The sequence below is a fragment of the Mesocricetus auratus genome, unplaced genomic scaffold (genome assembly GCF_017639785.1).
Source record: "Mesocricetus auratus isolate SY011 unplaced genomic scaffold, BCM_Maur_2.0 Super-Scaffold_100027, whole genome shotgun sequence".
NCBI classification, from domain to species: Eukaryota; Metazoa; Chordata; class Mammalia; order Rodentia; family Cricetidae; genus Mesocricetus; species Mesocricetus auratus.
Genome location: NW_024429208.1, coordinates 10508457 through 10535715, shown reverse-complemented (window position 1 = coordinate 10535715; position 27259 = coordinate 10508457). Strand labels below are relative to the sequence as shown.

At 47.6% G+C, this 27259-nt stretch overlaps 1 protein-coding gene across 3 annotated transcripts in view; it reads right to left on the bottom strand.

Moving 5' to 3' along the window:
• Cabin1 (calcineurin binding protein 1) overlaps positions 1 to 27259 on the bottom strand; it is a 111010-nt gene that overhangs the window by 77396 nt on the left and 6355 nt on the right. For 2 of the 3 annotated variants that reach the window (XM_040732462.1, XM_040732464.1), the window contains exons 2-19: positions 26988 to 27062; positions 26291 to 26383; positions 24610 to 24723; positions 23455 to 23589; positions 22489 to 22702; positions 21106 to 21235; positions 20046 to 20195; positions 18676 to 18962; positions 17602 to 17770; positions 15605 to 15741; positions 14874 to 15091; positions 13531 to 13609; positions 12839 to 13026; positions 12230 to 12382; positions 10947 to 11141; positions 8110 to 8352; positions 6743 to 6899; positions 4876 to 4991 (exon numbers count right to left, since the gene is read on the bottom strand). In XM_040732462.1, coding sequence (XP_040588396.1) covers positions 4876 to 4991; positions 6743 to 6899; positions 8110 to 8352; positions 10947 to 11141; positions 12230 to 12382; positions 12839 to 13026; positions 13531 to 13609; positions 14874 to 15091; positions 15605 to 15741; positions 17602 to 17770; positions 18676 to 18962; positions 20046 to 20195; positions 21106 to 21235; positions 22489 to 22702; positions 23455 to 23589; positions 24610 to 24723; positions 26291 to 26383; positions 26988 to 26990 — 2781 coding nt within the window. In that variant the 5' untranslated portion in view covers positions 26991 to 27062. The remainder of the gene's footprint in view (positions 1 to 4875; positions 4992 to 6742; positions 6900 to 8109; positions 8353 to 10946; positions 11142 to 12229; positions 12383 to 12838; positions 13027 to 13530; positions 13610 to 14873; positions 15092 to 15604; positions 15742 to 17601; positions 17771 to 18675; positions 18963 to 20045; positions 20196 to 21105; positions 21236 to 22488; positions 22703 to 23454; positions 23590 to 24609; positions 24724 to 26290; positions 26384 to 26987; positions 27063 to 27259) is intronic. The other variant, XM_040732463.1, reaches the window with a different exon arrangement.

Below are 27259 nucleotides of genomic sequence, written 5' to 3'. Positions count from 1 at the left end.
CTGAGCCACTTCCTAAGCTCTAGGAGTTCTCTCCCCCACCTTTTTCTGTGTAGTCATAAAACTCGCTCTGTAGATCAATCTGGCCTCTAAGTAACAGAGATCTGCTTGCCTCTGCCTCCTGAGTGCTGCGATTAAGAGCATGCACTCATTTAAAGGGAGGCGAAAAGCAGAAACTATCTTAGCAAATAAAAAGGGGAAAATTACTAGAAGTACCTAGAGATGTTTTAAATGATAAGTTTAACACCAGAACCTCTTTAGTTTTTCTGTGTGCTTGTTGTTTTGGTTTTTCAAGACAGGGCTTCTCTGTGTAGCCCTGGCTGTCCTGGAACTCATCTGTAGACCAGGCTGGCCCCACATTCAGAGATCTTCCTGCCTCTGCCTCCCGAGTGTTAGGATTAAGGCAGGCACACCACCACCAGCTGCTTTACACCAGAGGGACACTATTCTAAAAAGTATGACTTAACAAAAAAAAAAATCTATAATCAACAAGTAATTAGAATTAGCGGTAGCTAAAATTTACAGACAGAAAGACCAGATTTGGGGTGGGGGAAAGGAAAGGACAAACTACTGCCCATGCGCCAAATCTAGAGACTGTCAGGTTTTTGTTTTGTTTTTTATGAGTTTAAGAATAGTGTACTCGAAGTTAGGGGTGAAAGCAAGAGTGGGATGGAGGTGAGTATGATCAAACTACACTGCATGAAACTCTCAAAGAAGTAATAAAAACGGCATATAGTTATATAAAGAATAGCATTTACATTTTAAATGACTGAAATAAATCAGAAGAAGGAAACGATTTTGTAGTCAGGCGTAAACCTGATATCTCAGCTATTCAAAGACTGAGAAGGAGAGGTCAAAAGTTCAAGGTTTGCCTCAGTTAAGTTCTGTTGGGAGATGTCATTCTGTAAATATGTGTCTGATTGCTTTGAATAAAGCACTGTTGGCCAATAGGGAAGCAAAATAGGTGGGACTAGGAGTCTAGGAGGATTCTGGGAAATGTAGTGAGGAGATTCATTGCCATGTAATCCCTGGCATTCTTGGAAAGATAAGTCCTTATAAATATATAAGGTGATTATGGGTCAATGATTAAGTCAGAACTTGCTGATTAGAAACCATAGCAAATGGCCAACAGCTTTATAATTAATACAGCATCCTGTGTTATTTGGGACCTCAGACAGCTCGGCAGGGCCCAGGTGGCAGGCAGGAAGACAACACGTTACAGAGTTCAAGTTGCAATTCAGGGAAACCCTGTCTCAAATAAAAATAAAACAAGGCTGGGTCTACCTCAGTGGCACAGTACTTGCCTACCATGCACAAGGCCCCATCTGCATCTCTAGTGCCATTACACAAAAGAAAACTACTTTATAATACAAAATCTCCAAGTGCCGCTGCCTTTGTACTGTCTGAGGAGCTACAACAGAAACCATCTTGCTCACAAAACCCAGAGATTTTATGCTTTCCCCTTTAGTGAAAAGGTGTACCATTCTGTGAACAGGTGCTAAGACAAAGAAAGGAAAGAGAAAGCCATACAGATTGAAAAGAAGGGGAAAAATAAGGCATCCATAGACTATACTGAAAATTCACCAAGTCTATAGTCCATTACAATTAACCAAAACAATAAACTAAGGAGTTATATATAAGAGAACCACACACAAAAATCTAGGATTCAAGCAAAATGCACATGTAAGACTGAAATCAATGGGGAGATATACTCTATTCATAACTAAATAATTCAATTTGGGCTCTTCTCTCCCAATTAACCAAAATTCCAGGGAGAGTGCAGTTTCCCAAAATTTTATACATTGATCTTACAATGTTACAGAAAAAGGATCCAAAAGAATATAATATGATGGAAATAAAGGTAAGCGGATGAATCCTAGCAGTTATCAGACTATCAAAGTAAGTGTGTTACTGGCACAGGAGTAGACAGGCTGTGTGTATCAATAAAGACAGCCTAATGATAACCTCCTCGCACTCACAAATAAGAGACGAAGGAGACACAGGTGCAGCAAGAAAATTCTTGCTCAGACCAACTGGTCATCCATATAGAATGTGGGAATGGACTGACCTTGTCTTACAAACAAACAAAAAGTCTACGTGGAATGAAGAGCACACACGACAACAAGCCAGGAGAAATCTATACAATGTTGTGGGAGGGAAGGATTGTGTGTGTGTGTTTCTTTTACAGATACGGGATCTCATGTGCCTGAGGATGACTTTGAACTCCTGATCATTCTGCCACCACCACCCAAGTGCTGAGATTCCAGGAATGAGCCATGTGTTATGTCCACCCTCACTCTCTCCCCTCCCTCCTTCCATCTCTCCCCACCCCCACCTCTGTCTCTCTCTTGCTCGCTTACATTTATTTATTTGCTTCATATTGAGGGAGTCAGCTCTCTCCTTCTACCAGTAGGCTCTAGGGAGCAAACTCCTTATGCACATATGATGTGTGTGTGTGTGTGTTTTGATATCCGCAAGAGTATGTGTATACATGTGTGCAGAAGCCACAGGCTGACACTGGCAGTCCTCTTCAATTACTTTCTACATTATTCACTGAGGCAGACAGGCAGGCTCTCTCAACTGAACCCACAGCATGACAATACAGCCAGTCTAGTTAGCCAACTTTCTGTGGGGAGGCTGTCTTAGACTTATAAGCAGTGAAATTACAGGCAAGCTGCCATGCCCAGGGGCACTTACACAGTATACTGGCTAGTTTTATGTCACGTTGACACAAGTTGGAGTCATCAGAGAGGAGGGAGCCTCAGTTGAGAAAATACCTCCATAAGACCTGAATATAAGGCATTTTCTTAATTAGTGATTAATGTGGGAGGGCCCACCACATGTGTGTGGTGCCATCCCTGGGCTGGTGGTCCTGACTCCCGTAAGAAAGCAGGCTGAGCTAGCCCTGTGGAGCAAGCCAGTAAGTAGCACCCCTCCACAGCTTCTGCATCACCTCCACCTCCAGGTTTCTGCCCTGCTTGAGTTCCTGTTCGGACTTCCTTTAGTGATGGAAATAGAAACCTTTATTTAAATAAACCCTTTCCTCCTCAACTTGCTTTTGGTCATGGTATTTCATTATAGCAGCAGTAACTCTAAGACAAATAGGCTCTAGGGATCTGAACTTTGGTCCTCATCCTGTACAGCAACCACTGAGCCCCAGCTTCTCTGCATGAGAGAGGGTCCTGAGGAGACCTCCTAGAAGCAGACAGGCTCTACCAGGGCAGTGGCTGATTCCAGAGTAGCAATACAGACTTTGCAAGCTGGCAGGTCCTATGCAGACAAAAGCTCTATACACTCTTAGTCTCCTTCAACCCTGTGATGACTATATTGGTTGTCAAGCTGACCACATCTAGAATCAACTAAAACCCACACTGCTGGAAACTCCTGTGAGCTATTTTCTTAATTGGATTACTTTACATGGCAAGTCCCACCGTAACTAAGCTATACATTCTGGTGGCAGCCTACATGCACAAAAGGACATGGAAGAAGGAAGCTTTGCTTTTTGCCTGCTTGTCTTCACTGACAAGTTCATTTATCATGTTGCAGCAAGTGGTATTATGTAAAATAAATAAAATTATGTATAAAAAAGGGTCAGTTTTCACGATTCCCACAGACTGAAAACCAGCAGCTCTCCAGGAATCCTCCCGGACTCCAGCACCAGATTGGAACTCTGAACATCCAACCTCATGGACTGAACAACTACTGATTCTCAGCTTTGCCACTGTGAGGCAGACATCATTAGACTACCCAGACTGTGTCCTGAGTCAGCCTACTAAGTCTCCTTTAGGTCAGTCCATCAGACCTGCTCTTCTGGAGAGCCCTGACTCTCACACCTGTGTGCCAGGGGCTGTATTAAGTGCTTAGATTCAGCCACGAACCGAGGAAACAAAAATACCTACTCTCTCTGAATGTAACACCAGCAGAGAAAAGTTAAATAATAAACACATGTGTGAAGTATGGAGCGTGCGAAGATGATGGGGGCAAACTGGGGAGGAAGGCTCCGGCTGCAGAGGACACGCCCACCAAACAGAAGTTACCCAGCAGACAGCAAGCTTTTGAAAGGGCAAAGAATAAGGATTTTAGGCCTTGCAAGCCATACAGACTTGCAGCTTCTTGGCCCTGTCAGTGCATAGTAAAAGCAGCCATAATTGCTATGTAAATAAATGCCCCAATAAAACTTTGCCAGCAGGTATGCAGGCAGGGCTGGATGTCTCCCCCTTGGTACATCAAAAAAACTTGATGCACTGTTAATTTGTCTGTGCTAATTGGCCTCCTACTCAGCAGAGACCAGGTTCATGCTGTGTATCTCCAATAAGCCCAAAGCTATCACCAGTCAGTTCCAGTGGGCAAGTTCAAAAAGACTGTCCCCAGTCACTATAATAACTACCGACCGAACAATCAGGCCCTGTGCTTTCATCAAAGATAATGGGGTCAACTAACTATGGACTAAAGTCTTTGAAATCATGAGCCATAAGAAACTGATTATCTCATGTATTTTGTCACAGTAACAGAAAAAAGTCGTAAGAATCAAGTTCAGATTTTCTTCAAGTTTTAGTAATTTCACACATGCATTAATCAAAGATGCGGACACCCCCATGGAGGGCCTCACCCTCCCTGGAGAAATGAGAGGATAACGGGGGGGGGAGGGCACGGGAGGAAGGGAGGGAATGGGAGAGGGACCTGGAACTGACTTGTGAAGCAACCTTGATTCTTATCTAAATTTAAACTGGAAAATAAAATTTAAAAAAAAAAAAAAGATGCCCAATGGGAACCCCTACAGATAGATAAACACAAGCCCAAGAGAACCAACAGGCTCCGTTGCCTTTCCCACTTGCCCAACCTTGCACTGGCAGCCCATGACCCAGGGGAATCACTCACATAGAATCGCAGCAGCGCCCCATCTGAATTGCAGCACCAGGACCTCCTGCCCAAGTACTCATGAGCTGTGTTGAGCAGCATGAGGGAAGATGGGAGCAAGGGCATCTCCGATATCCCTAGGAAAGGCCGGACCACAGACAATCAGCGCAAACATGCAGTGGCAAGAGGCCTGCATCCACGCCTCTTCTTTGTTCTCTCTCTGCCATATGAACACTAATTGTTTTCTTTCCTTTTCCTGTCTTCTAAGTAACTACTGACCTGACTTTAATAAGCAATCTATGTTTATCAAAAACCAAATGAAATCATACAGAAAAATGCAAATGAGTGCTTCATTCACAAAACAAAACAAAAGCCATTAGCACCTTTTAACTGGCTCTTTCTTGGGGGTGGGAAGGCAAAGTAAATTAAAACAAACATATTTAAATAGAAAACACCAGAAGGTACTGCACACAGTTACACACAACTTAAGTGTCTTTTACAAAAATTTACTACTGGCCAGTCCCAAACAAAAAAGTAAACACTACTCCCCAATGCCTTCAGATCATAAAGGTTCAAACCATTCCAGCCTTCACGGGTTCTTTAGTTTGCATTTTTTAAAGATTTTGTTTTTTTCACTTTTGTGTATGTGTGTCTGTGTCTGTCATGGTGTGGGGGTGTCTGTAGTAGCTCTGGATCTGGGGTTACAGGTGGCTGGGAGTTGCCTGGCATGGATTCTTAAAAAACAAAACAAATAATTTTTGTTTTTCTGCCAAACAAAAGCTGCCTCTCCTTTCCTAAAACTACAGTTTGAACTCCCCACATGTCTGCAGAGGTAGAAGAGGCAGCAAAGGTTCCTCTCTTTCTCTCTTGCTGAGATTTCCCTAAGGGCAAGACTTGCTATCTCCAGCTGTCAGCTCCTTCAGTGTCTGCAGCAGCTGCAAGACTCACTCTATCTGAGGCCAGGCAGTCCACAAGTCCCCATCCAGTGACTAGATGAGACAGCAGGACAGCCCTGAAAAGGCACTGCCACTGCAGAGCCCCCTGACAGTCTAGCCAGCATTTGTTGGGCAACACCTCAGGCTAACTTCTCCTGGCCGATCTTGCTGCTTCTCCATGCATCTTACAACCCCGGTGTCTAACAGACAACTGTCTCAGTGTCAGCTTTGGTAACTGAGCTCATAAGGCCTCTCACTGCTCAGCCCCAAATGCACTTCATTTCAAGCCATGTCCTTGGGATTAGATCAGCTCATAGAACAGAAGTGGAATTAAGTCTCCTCATAGGACAGAAGTACCCCTTACCCTGCCTTCCTCTGAAAAGGCCAATCAGTTTTGAGGGGAGGGGGCTCCCCATTAGCCAGTTCTCTATAAATAGGAGGATATTAGATTTTGTCCCAGAATTTAGTCAACTCCCTCAGTATGGGGGGTGCCCTCTGTGGCGCACACGGGGACAGAACTGACATAGTACCATGCCCACCTGTCTGCAGAACACGTCCATTCCTCCCTGGGCATGCTACTTTCTTGCTATTCTTTATTTCTTTCTTTTCTTTTTTTTTTTCCTTCGGAGACAGGAAGGATCTCTCTGCGTAGCTCTGGCTGTCCTGCTATCTAGACTAGACTGGCCTCAAACACACTCACAGATATTCACCTGCCTCTGCCTCCCAAGTGCTGGGATTAAGTGTGCATACCACCATGCCCAGCATTTGCCAATAGCTTTTAGAAAACTCTTTAGTATACATAATTTTCATTTTTATAAGAAAAATAATAAACATAGTTACATATTTTTTACTAGTAAAGTCTTTGGGAATACAATTTGGTACTATTTGTCAAGAGTTCTACAGACATTCATTCCTAGAAGTTTATACTTTAAAACAAATACCACAGTGCCCACCTTCCTCTGCTGGGTTCTGGAGCTGCTGCTGATGGCACAAGGAACGGAAGGTGTCTTCCTCCTGCCAGATGATCCTGTGCAAGATGATCCAGGGCAGCACAGAGGAAACATACGGCTCCTTGGGCTCCTCTTGGACAGCCATGCTGCAGTCGATGACCTGGCAAAGGCACAAGGGCATCACAGCACGCCAGCCCCTCCCAGCCCCTTGAAAGAGCCCATATCACAGTGCCTTCTGGAAGAGGCGAGGCATACCATCTGCCTACCCCAACAGCTCTAACGTGCGGATACTGACCCACAATGCCCAGGGAAAATCACATGTTTCCTCATGCCGCATGCAATTACTGACTGTGGCAAGGGGAGCTAACAGCTCAGGGGAAGGCAGGCATGGAGAAACAACTGATCCTGTGGGCATATACAGATGCTACCAGACAAGAGGGAGCAGCAACAGGGGCCTCAGACACAGAACGACCAGACATAAGCCCCTGAGGTGTCCAGGTAATGACTGCAGTATGCCCAACACCCAGAAGGGGCAGTGCATGAGGGCAAAGAAGACACTCACAGGCAAGGATCCCAAAGGGTGGCCCAAAATAGCTTCCGCCAAGAAAGTAAAAGAGGAGAAGCAGGCTGGGGATCAGTGTACCTTGGCCCACTCCCTGGACAATATGTGAAGGGTTTAGATAAGGGAGGAGACACTCATATTTCAGGGTTTAAAAAGTGCCTCTGTGGCAGGATAGTGGCTGGGCTAGGAAGGAAGGTACAGAAAGAACTACTATAGGGCTAGCACAGTTTATGACAGATGTGCCAGGTGTGTGGACTTGGCTGAACAAAATGAGGGTAAAAATAAATGCTAGCATGGTAAAGGTTTGGTAGGGCTTACTCATGGCCAGAGAATGAGTTCAGAAGATAGCAGAGGGCACTCAAATGAAGGTTGTCTGCCTCAAAGCCTACCTGGGTGACACAGGGTACTATGGCCAATCTATGGCTTGAAGTGCTACCCCTCAAATGGAAGTTCTAAGGTATTGAGGGGGTAGGGAACCTCAGCAGGAAGCCAGACCTGGGCTCTAGTCCTCCCTCTTGGTATACTGAATGCAAACAGGACCTCCTCTCTAAGCCTATCTCTGCCCCTCTGGAAGGAAGTTTGAGAACCTTTGTTATCCCATGTGCTACATCAACTCTAGACCTGTAGACAAAGCAGTCCCCAGAAGGTTTGCATCTGTGTACACCTCCTCAAACGCTGAAGTTCTAGCCAGAGAAGCCAACATGCCCCTTTGGGGTACATGAGTCACAGTGAGTATCAGTGAACCTCGAAGGCTGTATCAGAGACACACCCGATGAGACAGCACAGAGCAAAGAGGAGCCGGAGGTACCTGGATGAGGTTGTTGGTGAGCCGGACAAGGCCAGTGGCGGAGGAGGATTCCTTCAGGATGCTGCCACTACTGTCTGATGACAGTGCCTGCTCGATACCCAGCAGCAACTGGGTCACTGTGGCTACCCACTCTTCCTTGGCAGCAGATTCACTGGAGTTCACCATCTGCTGGACAGCCTCATTCAGAGCCACGTCGGAACACTCAAAGCACTGCTTGTGGTCCTTCAGCCGCAGCAGTGAGTCCTGAGCACAAGAAGCAGTCAAATGAAAGCTCTACACACCAGGACCTCAGGCCTGGGACTGAGAAAACAAAGGACAGTACCAAAGAGCCAAGAGCAGTCGCCAGCTCAGCAGATTTCATCCAGCCTTGAGGCATCTGCAAGGGCACACACTGACTTGGGTGCAATGGCAATATGGTAGGCCACCAGCCAAGGAGCTTTTGGAAAAATGCTTTACTTTTGTGCCTGATCTTTCCATTTATAAAGCTGGGCCTCCATGAATGAACCACAGAATTGCAAGCAGCAAAACTGAGACTGAGTGGCTAATTCCTTTGTTACCTCTTGTTTGGTATGAATGAGAATGGCCCCCACAGACTCATATTTGACTATCTGGTTCCTAGTTGGTAGAAGGAGGTGTGTCACTAGGGAGGGCTCTGGGGCTTTAAAAGCCCACATCAGGCCCAGTCTCACCTCTCTGCCTCCAACTTGCAGATCAGAATGTATGCTCTTCGCTACTGCTCCTGGGCCTGCCTGCTGCCACACTTTCTGCCATGACACCCTCTGAAGCAAGTCTTCAATTAAATGCTCTTCTATAAGTTGCCTTGGTCACAGTGTCTCCTCACAGCAACAGAAGAGTAATTAAGACACTTCTCCACTGCCAGGTCTCAAGGAATGAGGCAGGGTGAGGCAATGTGCTAAGGAGGAACTATGGGCACAGGAGGGAACTGACTGAGGCCTCAGAAGGACAACTGGTCGGTAACTGATGAAGTCATCCTTCTATGCACCCCTCTTCCCCAATGCCCATGCGGGGTCAAGGTCTGAGTCCCTCTTAACCTCAACTATGGCATCACTCCTTGAAGGTCCTATGAGTATTCCATGAACTTAAATGCATACCACACTGAGCACGGTGGCCAGGATACAAACAGCTCTTAGAACACTACATAAGTCATGATTTCTATTTTAAAGGCGCTGTGGAAGCCATCTGCTTTCCAAAGCCCCTTTGAGGAGGGAAAGAGAGGGAGGCCTACACTATAAGCCATTTAAACACCAGGGAAGTAGGCTTTCATTAGTGGCTGGTGCTTCAGCAAACAGTCTGTGATTTACAGACCTGATGGCAGCTTGTTGAACCAACAGGAAGCACCTACTGCCTGCCCTGTGTCCATCTGACTCTGGTCCACACATTTCCAACCCCAAGCCTAGGCCAGGCGGCAGCTCCTATTCACCTTTCTCTGGAGTGACACAGGTATGGGAGCAGAAATGCCTTTGGAATATATAGCAAAATTTGAACATAAGACTTTCTCCCAACTCACCAAGCCTGGAAAAGAAAACTCTGCTTCTTAGAGAAAGCAGACTCCTTGAACAGGGAACCACTGGGGGAGGGGCTACGGAGTATACCTGTGGGGTATACGCAAACCCAACGTGACTCCTAATCAAAACTAAACATGCAAGGGGCAGATATAAGACAATGTGCACACAGATTTCTGTCCAAGTCGGCAAAAATGAGGAAACGCCAATAGTGCTCTAACCGAACTCATGGCTAAGGACCAGAATGAGCAAAGCAGTATACTAGCTGCCAACTAAAGTAGAAACCAAGTTACCACTTTCTGTGGGTAACACCACCACATACCCAAACAAATGAACAGGAAACAGTAAAAAGAAGGAGGAATCTCATTAAGAGACCAGGTTCAAATAAACAGACAAAAATCAATAATGTTCTTACAAACCAACAATGTACAGTTAAAAAGGATAGTAACAGCCCAAAATAGTAACATCTAAAAATTAACAAGAAGGAACCATTGCTACACCGAGGAACTTAAAAAGCAGCTTGCTAAAGAGGGACCTCTTTCTTGTACCCCCCTCACCATGAGAAGGAGTCTGAATTTCATCCCCACTTCAGAAACGCCAAAGCAGGCAAGTTAAACATACAACCCATAAAACATGGCCACTGAAGTGGGTGAGTATACTGTGATTAGTGCATAAAACATACGGAGACCGGAATTTAGGCTTGTCATCAAAAACATTACACCATCCATGCTCGTCTCTATCTAGCTCAGGACAGAGGGGAATAATGGTAATAACAATAGGGCAGCTCCACAGCGCTTACTGTGTGGCAGGTACAGCATCAACATCACGAACAAGAGGCATGAGGAAGTCAGGAGGGAACAGTGACTTCAAACAATGCTACCGTTTTCTTCACCATGCAGTCAAACACGAGCCTTGATTCTTTACACACTACAGATCTTACCAATTTTATATCTACTCAAAATTAAGTTAAAGTGCAATAAAAAACAGATTAACAATGAGTAGGTGGATGATATCTTAACCATTCTTTCCTCCTGCCTTACAAAAGTTCAGTCTGGTGTGGGCTCACCTTGAGCCACGCTTAATACTAAAATCTGAACTCCTAGGTCAACACTATCCCAGTCTTGACCATATCTTTGATCTAGCATCATCTTTGAGGGTAGGCTAAACTCCCACTGCTCTCTTCCAGTTGTTTTCAAAGTTTAGCTCAGAATTTCCAGAGCTGCACACACATGCACACACACGCGCATGCACACACACCCCACACAAATAACGGCAATACAAACTTGACCGGAGACGCTGGCGGCGAGCACACACCTGCAGCAGAAGCAGCTGGGCTGGCCTCTCGGGAATGGACGTCATAAACTCCAGGTGCTTGGCTCTGTCAAACCCACTGGTACACAAGGTGGGCCGGAGCAGATGCACCACAGCCTTGTAGTCACCTGCCTCAAACAACCGCTGAATCTCCTCCAGCGACTGGCATCTTTCCAGAGACTTCAGGTTCTTATCAATCTGAAAAAGGTCCAAAAATGTTGACTAATGGCAAATCCCTCACCCTCCTCCCTGAACTTAGCCAATGTTTCAATCCTCCTTTCTAAACAAGGAAGGCAAGATTATACTCTAGCATTCTGTTTCTGCCTAAATACACTAGGTTTCCCACTTAACAATATCAGTGTCCATACAATGTGTACTCCTTCAAAAACATTTATGTCAGTACCAAGGTACACTCAAGTCTCTAAAAATAAACACACACAGCCACTGCAGAAGCAGAGGGTTCTTGAATACTATCTGCCAACAGTGGGAAAGCTTCATGGTCACAGTTCAGAAAGCCAGACTTGAACAACCATGTCTGCCTGGCTGCCGGAGACTCACAGAAGGAGCAAGGGGTTGACACACATTATCAACCCACAGGGCTCTTTCCTCAGAGGACCCAACGCAGCCCCGGCGCACAGGCAGCAGTGTCTGGCCTTATCCTAAAGCAAAGGGGAGGAATGCAGAGGCCGTCAGCCACGTGAACACATCACAGAGGGCAGAGGGAGCACGGTGAGAAGAGTGAGGGCAGAGGGAGCACGGTGAGAAGAGTGAGGGCAGAGGGAGCACGGTGAGAAGAGTGAGGGCAGAGGGAGCACGGTGAGAAGAGAGCGGGCAGAGGGAGCACAGTGAGAAGAGAGCGGGCAGAGGGAGCACGGTGAGAAGAGAGCGGGCAGAGGGAGCACAGTGAGAAGAGAGCGGGCAGAGGGAGCACGGTGAGAAGAGTGCCATCCAGCAGAGGCCTGCCACATCCGCTGTGCACTGCTCTTCCAGCCCCGCGCACAGCCAGAGCAGCACTGGTCTGCCCAGCCAGCACTTCCCTCCAGTCCTGCTGGGGCTGAGCAACAATTATTCTAAATCACTCTTGGTCACAGTGTGCACACTTGCCGGCTGGACAAGCTTTCTGCCAGTGGAGTCTGTGCCAGGGCTGTCTCCCTACACCTGCACTGCCCCTCACCCCCACTCAAGGACTGTCTGTTCAGATCGTGGGCATCTCTAACAGATTGTGTCTGGTCTGACAAGACCAACCAAAGAAGTCTTACACCAAGAAAATACCACTAAATACTCACTTCCTCCAGAGAAACAATGGAGTCATTGTGAAGGTTGGGCAGCCGGATGACAATGTCTCCTGGCTCAGCTCCTGCCTCTGCCTGGATGGCACTGGAGTTCTGGAGCATTTCAGTGCAGATGTCATAGTTCTCCAGGGCTTGTTCCATGTCTCCCTGGTCAGAAGAAAAACCAAGAAATGGGGGCAAAAAGTAGAGAGCTAATGGTGCCGTCTAGTCCCGTACATTCCTGATCTCACTAGACAAAGATGCAAGTAAGCTGGTTTCTGCTTATCTGCTAAGGGACAGGGTCTCATAGGCCAGGCTGATCTGATACTATACACAGGCTGGCCTTAGACTCTCTCCTTCTAAGTGCTGGGATTGCAGACATGTGCCACTAAGCTAAGGTTTTTAATTCAACTATTGCTATGTCCCTCACCAAAAGGGCTAAACTGAGGTGCTTCCCAGGACGGCAGCCACGCTTGGACAGCTGACATGCTGGCAATCCCCACCATGCCCCACTTCCTCACGCCATGTCCAGCAGAGTCAGGAATGTCTATTTCCAGAAAATAGCCAGTTCTCTGCCCTCCCTCCATGCCCGGTGCCAGGGCACGTTCTGACCATGGAACCTACCTGTAGTGCCAGGAAACGTGCTTTCAACCAGTAAACACGGACAACGAACTCCAGCCAGCCATCCTCAAACAGGTCACGCTGAGATGAGGCTAATGACAGCTGCAGGAGGTCACCCAGGCAGTGGGATCCTGGGAAGTCAGGTCCAAACCTGCCTGTCACCACACCAGCAGGGCAGTTCCGGGGAGACACTAAAAACATCAGGTCAATGTGATGCCTTCATGTACATCATCCAAACCCTCCCACTCCCCAGAGGTCTCCTTTAGCACTCCTTATAGTAGCCCGCAAGTGGCCACGATTAGGGTCTCTGAGTCCTCAGGGACTCCCAGCCCCTGAGCAGCAGGAAACAGAGTAGCTCAGACACAGTCGCAGAGAACATGAGAGCTGCTAATTCCACTGACTGAACTCTGAACATATCCACATTCCACCAGGTGGAATTGTAAAAGAATGACCGAGAAAATGACTGGAGGCACAGAGAGCACCGAGCAGTCACTCCAAAGCTGACGTTCTACTTCCTTAAATCCCAAGCAGCAACAGCAGTAAGTGCTACAGCTGCCTCTATTGCCACCTCCTCAGCCAGGAGATTTATCGGGAATGGTGCAGTCATCTCAGAGAGAGAGCCCAGGGAGGTGCATGACCCAGCATCACCCCGTTAGCTTCCTCTAGCCTACTGGGGTTCAGAAAATCACCACAACCTGTCGAGCTTCTGCCCTTGGTCAGCAGCCACTGGTCCAGTTGCAGCTCCATGCAGGAGAGAGACATCAGCATCATGTCCTGCAAGACAAGTGCGGGAAGGGCGGGATAAACTCACAAAGATTTATCAAATCATGAGATGACCAAACTAAAATGAGCTTGTCTCGTGCATCCCAAGCTTGGCCTCAAATGAATATGCAGCATGGCTGGCCTTGAGCTTCTGCACCTCGTTGTACTTCCCAGATACTGGGCTTACACACCGTGCCGCCATATCTAACCGTTTGTTCAGGGCTAGGGAATCAAGCCAAAGCTTTGTGCGTGCATGGTAAACTTTCTGTGAGCTACATCCTAGGCACAGTTTGCTTTTTACAAACCTGCTTGAATTTTGTTTATTTATGTATTTTAATGTTGTATTAATGTGTGTATGTGCATGTGTGTGTGTGTGTGTGTGTGCTGTGGTGTGTGTGTGCTGTGATATGTCAGAGAACTTGCAGAGTTGGTCCTCTCCCTCCACCTCTACATGGGTTCCAGGGATCAAACTCAGGCTGCCAGGGCCTACGTAGCAACTAAAATAGATGGCTCTCCATGTTCCTACCTCAGCACCTGGCATTCCATCTTCTACAAGAGAAGTGGACCTGATAGCCTGCTTGCTTGAGCTCTAGAAAACACTACAGTAGGAACCCGTGATAGAGAATGTGGTAGACAGATTTGACAAGGCATGGCTCCCAACTGCCAGAGGACTCAACTACTCCCCACCTAAGCATCCTCCTTACCCTGTATTCTGTTTTCTGTTTTCTCGCCTGATAACTGTAGGAATGGGGCAGGGATGTAGCTCAGTGGTAGAGTGCTTACCTAGCATGGACAAGGCCCCCAATCCCACGCACGCACACAAAGTCACTTTTTACAGATTAGTAATGGTTCCTAGCCTGTCAAATACAGCAAAGGCTTCCTTTTCCTTTCTCTGCAGCCACTCATCTCAGTAAACGTCACTAGGCACCATCCCCATGGCTTCTTCTTCTTCCTCAAGTCCAGAGATGTTGTGTTCCAGAGCCTCAACTCCACTGCACTGCCATTAATGGGCTCTGTCACCCCCATGGCTCAGCTGGCAGCAGCCTCCTTCTCGTCCGCTACATTCATTCTCACCCCCCGAGGATTACAATCAGTCTTTAGGGGACTTCTGGACACACACAGGCCATGTGGCCCCCTGCTTCAAACTGCACAACGCCCTAGGTTCCAGACCCGGAACTAAATAGAGCAAGTGGGCTGGACACACCAGTCCTGCACCAAAGAAGATCCCGACACTGTCTCCTGGTACCACTGACACTAGCCCTTAAGAGGCCCCAACCTTGATGTGCTTGTTGCTGCAGTCCCTCAGCAACGGGTTGGGTAGGCTGGTGCTATGCCTCCTCCAGCTGTGGTAGACGCTAAGAACGACATCCGGCAGGCCGGGGGGCCACTTCAGCAAGAACTTATGGCCCATGCTCTTCAGATAGCGCATCATCAGTTCCAGGATGCCCCCATTGGTCAAGTTTTCCATCAGGAACTCATGCACATCCTGCTTCTCTGTCCAAAGAAGGAAAATAACCTCACCAAGATGAACAGCCTTCCTGTGGTCAGTTTCTCTTCTCTTCAGGAGAGATCAGCGTGGCTCCCCGCTCCCCCCACTCAATCTAGGTACAGCCACACTGCAGTGCTAAAGCCAGGCTTGCCAGAGTTCAGTGCTGACTCCAGCACCTATCAGTGGTGAACAAGCCTCTCAAAGTTCCCACGTCTAAGATGGGTATCAAAAGGGCTGACCTCCAAGTGCTGCCATGTGCAGTGAATGAGATCATATGCACAAAACACAGGGACACACACAGCACACACAGAGCACATGTGGCATGCCTCTGATCCAGTGTTAGAGACACAGCCTCAGGAGCACAGCAAGTATGCACCTGAACCCCTCAGCTGACCATAGGCAGCTCCTTCACTATTGCCCATGAAACACCCAGAACATCATGCAGAACAAAACCTAGGCAGTACAGGTCGACGGAAGGAAGAACTCCAGCAGTGACAGATCACACTGCTGATTCCTACCAGACTCCATGAATGTGGCTGAATCAAAGGACAGTCGATGAGGTCCCACAGTGGAGAAGCTCTCCAGCTTGGCTTCTGACTGAACTTCATAGTTATTAAATGGGTCATCTTCCTCCTCGGGGTCCAGTTTTCTTAACCTACATGGAACATGCTCAAATCACAAAAACCATACCATTCACTGTGACAAAGCATCCCAATTCCTCCTAGTAGAGCAACTATATTGAGCCAAGATGAAGTATACTGAAACAGCCCAGACCTTCATGAGGTGCTGCCTCTCTCCAGACTTCCTAAGCCTGTGACTGGTCTATACCCACGCTTACTCATTTATACCACTACTTGACCACTGCTGAGCATCAGCCATGTGCCAAGCACAAAGCTAGGTACCAGAAAACAACCACAATATGGGGATGGCTGACGGGAAGCTCTTCTCTTAGTGGGAGAAGGGGGCTATGAACAGGTGCTCACACACAAGCAACCAAATAAGGACCAACCACAGCGCTTGCTTCAGACAAAGTCACAGGGCCCTGCCGTGGGGAGCAGAACCACAGGGCACACTCCCGGGCTGACAACGGAGAAGGGTTAAGCACAAGCAGAGGGTCAAGCCAGAAGAACACAGATGTGCTGTGAGGCCCATCTGAGCTTTATCCCGCCATGGCTGACACTGCAGACACCACCCCCAGACTCTTCCCTAGGACCATGCTCTGGCCACCCCTGTAGCTTTCCCAACCAGCACCTGTAAATGTTGCTATCTGGACACTCACAGTAACAAATGTTCAAACTTCACAGAAACTGACTCAAATAAAGTAGGTATAACTCCACATAGAGAAGACAGGGAACAAGACCCCAGCGGAGGCCAAGCAGGGCTAAGGGGAAGACAGGATCACTCAACTACAACACAATCCTTCACTCTTCCTAGAGAAACGCTTTCCTGTACCACATATCAGGAAAAACCCAGGAGAGGGCATGACATCTCCACCTTGGTCCTCCTTAGCTGTATACTAAAAACAACCTTTATCTAAGAATTTTACCTTCGTGGGAGAGATGGAGGGAGGGAAAAAGAGAGGTTAAGTATCCTGATATAAAATGGATGTATTATCTGCTAAAGCTTCTGGGTTCCTCTTGCACTCTGACGGAGTCATCACTGAAATAACTGTCACTGGTCAAAATGACAGTCAGAGGCTCTAAAGCTCCTGATAGTGTACTGGTCAAACCCTACTCAGGTAACTGTGAAGGGAGAAAGGGCCTAAACTCACAAAGACACAAGAGATGAGAGGAAGTCCTGGCACTCAGATGTTATAAAGAAGCAATGTGATGGACCAGAGCAAATTCCCTGCTCTCTTCACTCTACTACAATGAAGAAACAGGTACCAAGAAGCAGGCCCACTGGCAAGACAAATCCTAGGAAGGCTCAGGGTAGAGACCTGGGGCTTCTGAAGAACAGACAAGACCAAAGCAGGAGGACCTGTAAAAACTTAGGTCAGAAGCAGAGGCTCAGGTCCCTCCTGTTTCTGAGACAGCACCTTCTGCCCTAGGATCCTTTGAGGGTCATGAGGAATCAATAACGGAACGAACCAGCTCTTCCTGTCTTTTCAGAATGCAAGGGAATCATGGAAAACAAAGCCATGCAGGCACATGCCCACTCAAAGACAGGTGGCTTCCTTCGTGGGGTTTCCATAAGCATGTGCAGCGGCCCTGAAGCAGGCCAAGAAAAAGTGGGTGTCCTGACTATGCTGCCCCTCCTCTCTGAGTCATTCATCTTGTGGTGACTCAGGGAGTACCTAATCCCCAGGGAATAAACCGTCACAGCTCCTGTATTCAGGAGAGGTGAGGAAAACCCAAGAAGCCAATCTAGTGCAGGCTACACTCTGTACCCAAGCAAAGGTCAAGAGAAACAAGGGAGGAAGCAAAGGGAGGGGTGATAAAGGATGAGAAGCCTGCTCCTGAGGTAAAAGGACAGCGGCTCCGGCTACTTCACACAAGACACAAGAGCACAGCACCTGGACGGCAGGAATTTCACCAGAAGTCCCTGGAAGTCCACTTTCTCTTCCTTTTTGCACTTGGTGTTTCGGACACGGGCGGACCTCCGCTTTGCTGTCTCTCCACTTTCTTCCACAGTCTTCTTACGCTTCACTCCTTTCTTAGATTTATCTCCCCCAGAGACATCACCTTCACCAAGAGTGAAAACTGAAGTATTAGATAATAGCAGGAGAGGGAAACAGTGACACACACACATACCTACTGATGACAATTCCGCCAGCACTGAACTCTTTCCCTTCAACAACAAAGACTCCTGAATCCCCCTTAAGTCTGACACCCTTCTTGAGCTGAAGGGAGCCCCAGGCCAGGGCTCAGAACACTTCTCTCCAGCACTAGCCAGGTGCATGGGCCTCTGGGGCTCAGTCCATGTGCCTGGGCAGAGACAGTGGCACTGACCTTAGCCAAGACCCACCAAATACCCAATGATAGGAAAAGAGCAAGAGAACCAGGAATTATGTAGAGAACGGAGGAATGTCATATGTGACTGAGAAAAAGAAACAACCATGCCCACAGTCACTCACAAGCTTCTCAAACCGCCAGATGTTCTTTTGTACAGTGACAGAAAAATCAGGAAACCGTATCGCAGCTTTTGGTAAAAAGTTTTTATAAGTTCAGTGCTAATAAAAATAAATGTACTATCACACATGGTTTTAATTGTTTTAAGGTCAACGAACACAGAATGCATGCATCTAGCAAGAAAGCATGACCAGTAGCAAGGACACACAGGTCACATCACAAGGGGGAGAGAAACTTTTAGGCAAAGACTTAGCAGTTTGGAAGGGAATCTGCCAAGAAGCTACATCCAGAGCCCCATCCCCTGAACGTCAATGCTTCTGGGCTACCCTGGGGCCAGGCTGACCAGTTTTCCACAATGCTGGAGCTCTCACTTCACTCAGGCCACAAGGACCAGCATGAGGCCTTTCCCTGGAGATGCCTGTGATGCATTCCCTGGGGATGTCAAAGTCCCCACCCTTGCTCCTGCTGGGCCCAACACATGCAGGCTCTCCAGAATGTACCTCACAGGTTCTACTCACCCACGGGAGCACTTGTGTCTAGCAGGCCAGGACTGTGCAGTGGGAAGCTGGCTGTGGTCACTGAGGTGTACGACAGCACAGGCTCAGCCACAGCAACAGTTGGGTTGGTGCTAACAGGACTCGGCTGGACCACACTGACCGGTGTAACCACTACAGAGGATGCTAGTAGCTGGTTGGGATCCTGGTAGTCAGACAGGTCAATCCTCTTGCCAAGGCTGGGCCTTGGGGGTTCACAAGTGGTAAGGTGATTATACATGGCCAGCAAGCTCTCTCCTAGGCACTTCCACCTACAAAGAAAAGGCCACCATACCTGGTTAGCACCTGTCACAGAGGTCAACTTGTCTGTATAGATTCAGCAGAACTATTCCCAGAGCTGTAACCTCAACAGAGCAGAGAGAAGGCAGTCAGCATGTTATCACTATCATAGCCAACAAAGTGTTGACTCCAACATGCGCTACAGTGGAGAAGTCCAAGCCAAAGCTGGTGCAGTGACTGGTCTCTTCCTGTTCCTCACCCCAGCAGAGACCCCTAGTGTTCTATTCCATTACATCATCCCTTACAAAAAGAGGGGTGCTGTCCCAGTTTTTAAGGAATAGCATGTAATGTCCCCAAGGTCACCCAACTATCAGCACCAGGACTTCTATGAAGGGCCACAGTGGCAATGACTCTGAGTAAGGTCACTAACTGGCAAAGGATTAGTATACTGATGCCAGGACATGCTAAATTTAAAGACTCAAGAATCTGTGTGCATATGTATGCTTGAGGCAGTCTCATTATGTAGCCCTAGCCAGCCTCAAACTCACTATGAAGTACAGTCTGGTCTGCTTCAGCCTCCTGAGGTCTGGGATTTCAGGCATGAGCTTGTCCATAACACCAGAATTTTTAAAGCAAAACTTAAATGCCAAAGCTTACTACAGTGCTAAAGTATCCCAGCTCCAGTGGGCCACCAATATCAGCTCTCCCTTCAAGGACAGAGAGGCCCTCTTACACATTTCAGGGCTCCAAGGGTTATGCTGAGGCCCATCTTACAGCTCATTTGCCCCTGACATGAACACAGACTCAACAACCAGGAAAGTCTGTACCTGTGACAAACTTCAGGGTGCCAGGGTCTCTCTTGGTTTATGGCTGCCATATGTTGGAGAAGGACAGGGACATTCCTAGTGCTTGGAGAGAGCAACTCACTGGGCATGCTTAAGAGAGTTAACCTGTCTGTGGCAGCCTGCAAGTAGGTACCTGCCTCCAGTTCTCCAGCCTTTGTGTGCCAGCCTTACCCCCGCCTCCAGCCCCGGATCTGGCCTGGGGTCTCTCCCTCCCGTCCAGGGAGGATCTTATCAGCCAACCCAATATTCCTAGAGACATGGATGACCTACGTGAAGAAAGGAATGGGCTGCACTAGTTTCAGGTCTGGTTCCTTCTCCCGCACGATCAATGCTTGCCTCTTCTTCCGCAGCCCCAGAGCCTCATCCACAATGGCCTGTGTCTCCGCTGCACTCACTGACACATCGTGAATTGACATGTCACTGAAAGTGTACAAGACAGGAGAAAATTTCAGTGTTAATGCTAGAGTCAATGCTAAAATTTTACAGACAGGAACATTTAATACCCTTTGATCAGCAATTGATTCTTGCTGAACATAAATCACAACATGACTCTGATCTCCAATGGGTAGTTATCAGCATTTGTACACCATACACTGAAGATCACAAAAGCCTTTGTACCACAACTCACAACAGGGCAAAGAGTTTTTGTGTGTATTAATAGTGTATCACCTTTGTGTCTGAAAAGCCATAGGAAAAGTCTCAACTGTCTGTTCTAGTGAAGTCATTAGATAAATTATGTTCACCAAACTCAATGGTGCCTCCAACATACAAAAAGGTCTCAGGTGACCACTCACAGCCCAGCAGGACGACTCCACTAAAGCCACTCAAGAGACTCAACAGTCTCCCCAGAAACATTAGTTCACTCAAGACACCATGAGCATGGGGTTAGGCTTACAGAGAACAGAGCCTGAGACAAACAGCAGCACAGATTAGCACAGTCACAGGGTCGAAGAGACAGGATGGACACAAGGGGGTCAGGTGTAAAGGAATCTGAGAGAGAAAAGCAGGAAATAAAGGGGGAGAGAAGGAGAGAGAGCCTGGGCTGCAAAGGGCCTCTGGGTGATGCAGGTAGGAATGAGCTTTGCTGGGGCATGTTTGAGACACTGACTGACAGCTACATCTTGAGAGGGGCTGCACCGTGAATTCAATCGCTATCACCTAACCCCGCCACACAAACAGGCAGGTCAGAGTGAGCTCGTGGATGAGGACGGCACAGGTGACAGAGGCCTGGAGCTCTGAGACTCCGACTGCACACAGATCAGGACAGAGGAGGGGATGAGGAACGCTCCGGTGCTTACCAGCCTACGTGGTGATGTGATACAGGCCTTACCATTTGAGGAACATTCGGAGTGAGTCCTTCCGGAGACAAGGCTGCTCTTCAAAAATCTTCTCCTTGAGGACCAGGCCTTTGCTGTACTGGCAGTCTTTCTCCAGTGCTTTGCAGATGAAGTACAGACATGCTAGCAGGAAAGAAGCAGGTTAGGGGCTACGACTGCCTTCACAACTCTAGCCTTCCAGTTAACACCAGGAAAATGCTCCCACTCTGGAACCGAAATGCACAACAATAATGGTGAACTGGCATCCTACCCAACTCAATTAGTAACGACTGCTGGGACTACAATACCAAGAATACACCAGAACACACACCTGCTGGTGACAGAAGCAGACAGACTGTGACTTTCCTGTACAGCCTTGACCCTGTGATTCCATATTTAATAACTGCTGCAAAAAAACCTAAAGAGCTCACAGAAAAGCCGAGCATTGGTGGTGCACGCCTTTAATCCCAGCACTTGGGAGGCAGAGGCAGGCAGATCTCTGTGAGTTCGAGGCCAGCCTGGTCTACAGAGAGGGTTTCAGGAAAGCCTTCAAAACAATACAGAGAAACCCTGTCTCGGGGGGAAAAAAAAAGAGCTCACAGTGATTAGCTATTGGCTAATATCCTTAAAAATATCTGACCAACTCAGCTATGAGAGTGACACTGCCACCCAGTGGGCCTAGAGGACAAGAGCATCAAACCAAAGACAATTATTACTAAACCTAAAGACTTAATGAAATTTGCTTTACTAAGTTCTGGGTTTATCTGGAAGTTTTCACTCCCCACCCCCTCTTTTTTTTTTCTATTTCTCACTTTGGGGATACACAAGAGAAGGTTTATTCTACAAATGGCCCAACATTATAGTTGGAGCACATAAACTTATCTGGCTAGGCCAATGGGTAGAGAAGAATGTTGCTTCAGGATAAATTACACCTCTAGATCACTCACACATGAAGTGGGCTCGCCTTCCCTCACATTTTCCAACCCTACTCCAGCAAGTAAAGCTACAAGAGGTGTCAAACACAGAAGCCAAAACCAGACACCAATCTGCTGGCACCCTGATCTTAGACTTCCTAGCCTCCAAATCAGGAGAAATAAATGTCTCCCATTAAGTCACTCAATGTGACAGGCATTTTGAGTTTAAGACTAGCTTCGGTGACACAGGAGACTTTTTCTCAAAAAGAAAAAAAAAAAAAGAACAACAACTCAAAAAGACAGGACAGTGTACAAAGGAAAAGGGGAATCCTTTAGAGAATACACTACTATTATCTTACTCTACACGTATAAGCATCTGGTTAATGAAGAAAGGAAAACAGAATTAGCAAGTATGTAAAAGCATCCCCATTCTTCCTCAGTTTGGCAGAAAGTCTACAAAGATCAATTTTGCTACCAGCTTACCCAAGTCAACCTCTCTCATCTGTCCCGACTCACTTGTGTAGTCACTGAGGGTGTACAAAACAGTGATGAGATTGTCCAAGCAAGGCCAGTGGTCAGGGTTACATCGAAGCCCTTCCTCAAAAGCATGGCGAGCCAGGGGAAGCCGGATGAGCCTCAGGGCCACGTGTCCAATTTTATACCAAAGGTTGACATCTGTAGAATCCAGCATCACTGCCTAGAAGCAGTATAAGCAGAGAGTACATGTATGCCCTTAATTACATTTCTCCTGAGCAGGCAAAGTGGGGTCAAAAGGACAAAGCATTGGCCCAGCCATTCAAATTACCCAGGGAAATGTCAAGACAGCGCCTACTTAAAATACAGCTGGTTCACTTTCCTGGAGTCACATGTTTCCAAGATCCAGAGAAATGACACATAAAAAGTTCCATGGAGGCCAAGAGCACTCAGGAGACAGAGGCCAGCTTGGTCTACAGAGCTAGTTCCAGGACAGCTAGGGCTGCTACACAGTGAAAACCTGTCTCAAAAAAATCACTGAATACAGGTATCAGGCTCTGGTCTTCATACCTAAAAATGCATCAACTTGTTTTCTTTGCTCCAAAGTTGCTATGTGATTCTCCAACCTCAGCCCCTCTGCTGCTTGGTTTATAGGTATGTACCACTGCGCCCAGCTTTACCCTTTTTTTTTTTCTCCTATTACACATTGGTATAGACCTGGAGGTTTGACTGGATTAAATAAGTCACCTACAGTCACATGTGTACTGATGGTAGAAAATGTCACATAGAGTCCTTTGCACTGAAGCCCATTCCAGTCCCTAGCCCTGCTTTCCAGGCCTTTCTGCATTCAATAACATCTTGGGCTCAGTAGCCTGGTGGGACACCACTAAAAACCCTTCTTTCAGTCAACAAGACCACATCATTTCCAATTCATCGATTCTGCAAATGGATATCTGAGTAGTACCAACTCCATACCTCCAAATAGAATTCCATGGCTGTCTCTAGATCTTCTCGTTGGGCTGCCAGCTGGGCCAGGTTCTTATATGTAGAGTATTTCAGTATCAGTCCAGGGTGTTTCAACCCTTCTTTCTCATCTCCAGATGACACTGCCTGGGAGAAAAAAGAAGAAGAAGTGACACCATAACCCTACAGCTTCAGCAAGGAATCGACAGGGTACCTGCTTTACAGTCAGGCACTGCCTGAGACAGCCCAGTCCACCTCACCTGGGAAGTCCTTGGCAGACCCAAGAGTGCCAACCATACAAAGAAAGGCTAAACCACCATGAAGCACTCTGTGAAATTTGGTAATCAAGGAAGACAAGAGACCCCTCTCCACCCCTGCTACTGTACCTGGACTGCTTAGTGGAACTGATAACATTTATCAGTTCTGACAAACCAGCCCAGCCAGTCCCCTATTCAGGGACAGTGTGAAGAGGCTTCCTGGGACGAGCAGGCAGGACCTAAAGCTTTGTCCCAGGAGGACAATCTCCTGCCTCTGGATCATCACACAGTCACCTATCAAGGTATTCTAACTAAAGAGCTGTTGTCAGTGAACTCTATAATAAAAGGACAGTAATTCCTAGCCTGGACAGCAAATGTGAACACAAGATCAAATAGTATAAGGATTATAAACATCTTTAATATAAACACAAAAAGTTATTTCATTGTTGCTTTTATAGCAATGTCTTAAAAACATTTATTCTTCCAGGAAATCAATGAATAAAAACTATTGCCACAGCCAGGTGTGGTGGCACATGACTTTAATCACAGCACTGAGGAGGCAGCGGCAGGAAGAACTCTGTTAAAGGTCAACCTGTCTACACAGAGAATTCCAGGCTGACCTGCACTCAGCACTCAGGAGATGGGGTAGGACAATCAGTTCAAGGCTAGCTTTGGCTACACAGCAAGTGAGATCCTGTCTCAAAAAGAAAAAAATGAAAACCAAACACACACGCATACACACATGTACACATGTGCAAAATAAGACACAGACAGACACTGAAAAGCACTGGGTAGGGTGTTCCATGCTTGCAATCCCAGCATCTAAGAGAACCAGGAGTTTCAGGCTAGCCTGGACTTCAAAGTGAGACTCTCTCAAAAAACAAAGCCCAGCCTCCTCCCAGTAACTCACCTCCCGCAGCAGGCGCGCCTCCAGGAGCTCATGGTAGGCCTTGGCAGACTCCTCAAACCTGTCATGTTTCTGTAGGTCTAGGGCCTTGTGGTATAAGGCAAAAGCCTCTGCTTCCTGCAAACCAAGATATGAGATGTTTCACAGCACACTAAAACTGGTCCTTTTAAACCAAAAATGTTTGTAAAGGGAAGGCTATAAGTCACTGCCAAATTAACTGACAGCCACAGCCTCTAGAGCAAAGGAAATCTGACGACTCAGTGTCCAGACCTCACTACTGGGAAAGTGTCCCGTTCGGGCACACACAGAGAGACGCAGGCACCACGGAGGGAGGCAAGAGGCAGCAACACCAGAGCAGAGTATGGAGCTCATCAACACCACTCTCCTGAGAGGAACAAGCTCAACACCAGAGCAGAGTATGGAGCTCTTCAACACCACTCTCCTGAGAGGAACAAGCTCAACACCAGAGCAGAGTATGGAGCTCTTCAACACCACTCTCCTGAGAGGAACAAGCTCAACACCAGAGCAGAGTATGGAGCTCTTCAACACCACTCTCCTGAGAGGAACAAGCTCAACACCAGAGCAGAGTATGGAGCTCTTCAACACCACTCTCCTGAGAGGAACAAGCTCAACACCAGAGCAGAGTATGGAGCTCATCAACACCACTCTCCTGAGAGGAACAAGCTCAACACCAGAGCAGAGTATGGAGCTCTTCAACACCACTCTCCTGAGAGGAACAAGCTCAACACCAGAGCAGAGTATGGAGCTCTTCAACACCACTCTCCTGAGAGGAACAAGCTCAACACCAGAGCAGAGTATGGAGCTCTTCAACACCACTCTCCTGAGAGGAACAAGCTCAACACCAGAGCAGAGTATGGAGCTCATCAACACCACTCTCCTGAGAGGAACAAGCTCAACACCAGAGCAGAGTATGGAGCTCTTCAACACCACTCTCCTGAGAGGAACAAGCTCAACACCAGAGCAGAGTATGGAGCTCTTCAACACCACTCTCCTGAGAGGAACAAGCTCAACACCAGAGCAGAGTATGGAGCTCTTCAACACCACTCTCCTGAGAGGAACAAGCTCAACACCAGAGCAGAGTATGGAGCTCTTCAACACCACTCTCCTGAGAGGAACAAGCTCAACACCAGAGCAGAGTATGGAGCTCTTCAACACCACTCTCCTGAGAGGAACAAGCTCAACACCAGAGCAGAGTATGGAGCTCTTCAACACCACTCTCCTGAGAGGAACAAGCTCAACACCAGAGCAGAGTATGGAGCTCTTCAACACCACTCTCCTGAGAGGAACAAGCTCAACACCAGAGCAGAGTATGGAGCTCTTCAACACCACTCTCCTGAGAGGAACAAGCTCAACACCAGAGCAGAGTATGGAGCTCTTCAACACCACTCTCCTGAGAGGAACAAGCTCAACACCAGAGCAGAGTATGGAGCTCATCAACACCACTCTCCTGAGAGGAACAAGCTCAACACCAGAGCAGAGTATGGAGCTCTTCAACACCACTCTCCTGAGAGGAACAAGCTCAACACCAGAGCAGAGTATGGAGCTCATCAACACAACTCTCCCGAGAGGAACAAGCTCAACACGAGGTGGAGCCTGCCATCATCACAGTGCAAGTCCCCTGAGAACTCCACAAAGGAGACGCCTGGACTCATTTAGAACATACCTGGGCCTCCTTTGTCTGGACTTTGTGGCCTTTGAAGCTGCCTTCATGGTCATCCTCAACTGTGGAGCTGGCATTTAAGGCTGCAATTCGAATCTGGAAATGTTCAGAGGAGCAGCACAGTGCTCAGATGAATACAATCCTGCTTCCAACACATTCTGGGCTACTGTGAAAACCTATGGCGGAATGAGCCACCAACAGCCACCCAGAGGAAAAACTAGAATAAGAATTTGTCTGTGGGACGATGCCAATCGGGATGGAAACTGTCACCACAAAATGAACAGACGCTGGGGGGGCACCCAGCTTCTACTTAACACAGTACAAGACCTGTGTGTCAGAATAACAATCCCAGCCAGGCGTGGTGGTGCACACCTTTACTCCCAGCACTTGGGAGGCAGAGGCAGGAGGATCTCTGTGAGTTCGAGACCAGTCTGATATACAGAATGAGTTTCAGGACAGCCAGAGCTGTTACACAGAGAAACTGTGTCTTGAAAAAACAAAAAAGAAAAAAGAATAACAATCACAATGGAACATGTCAATCATGTGTCTTTCCTACAAATGTGATTGAAGCCCTACAAGGAACAGGAGTCAATATCCTCACCCACAGGGGTACCAGCAGCCTTCCAAGGAAAATGTCCCTTACCCCAGGAGTAAAATGACAACACTGTCACCAACAACTCAGGCAGGCCTCAGCTCTTACCATATTTAGAAATTCAGCACCACCACGGAGGATCTCTTCCCATCACTGGTGGAGGGCGTGCCAGTCCACAGTCCCCTAAAAAGGAAACAGGGCCAGGGGTTCAAGAAGAGCCAGGAACAGCATAGTGCTAGGGCCCACCTGTGCCTTAGGAATTTGGGGAAAAACTTGAATGAAAGGAAGGCTGTAAAAGATACTGGGGTGGCAAGAGTGTGGTGACACTAGAACTCCAGATGCTGCTCCTGATATATAACAGGCCTGCGGAAAACGCACTG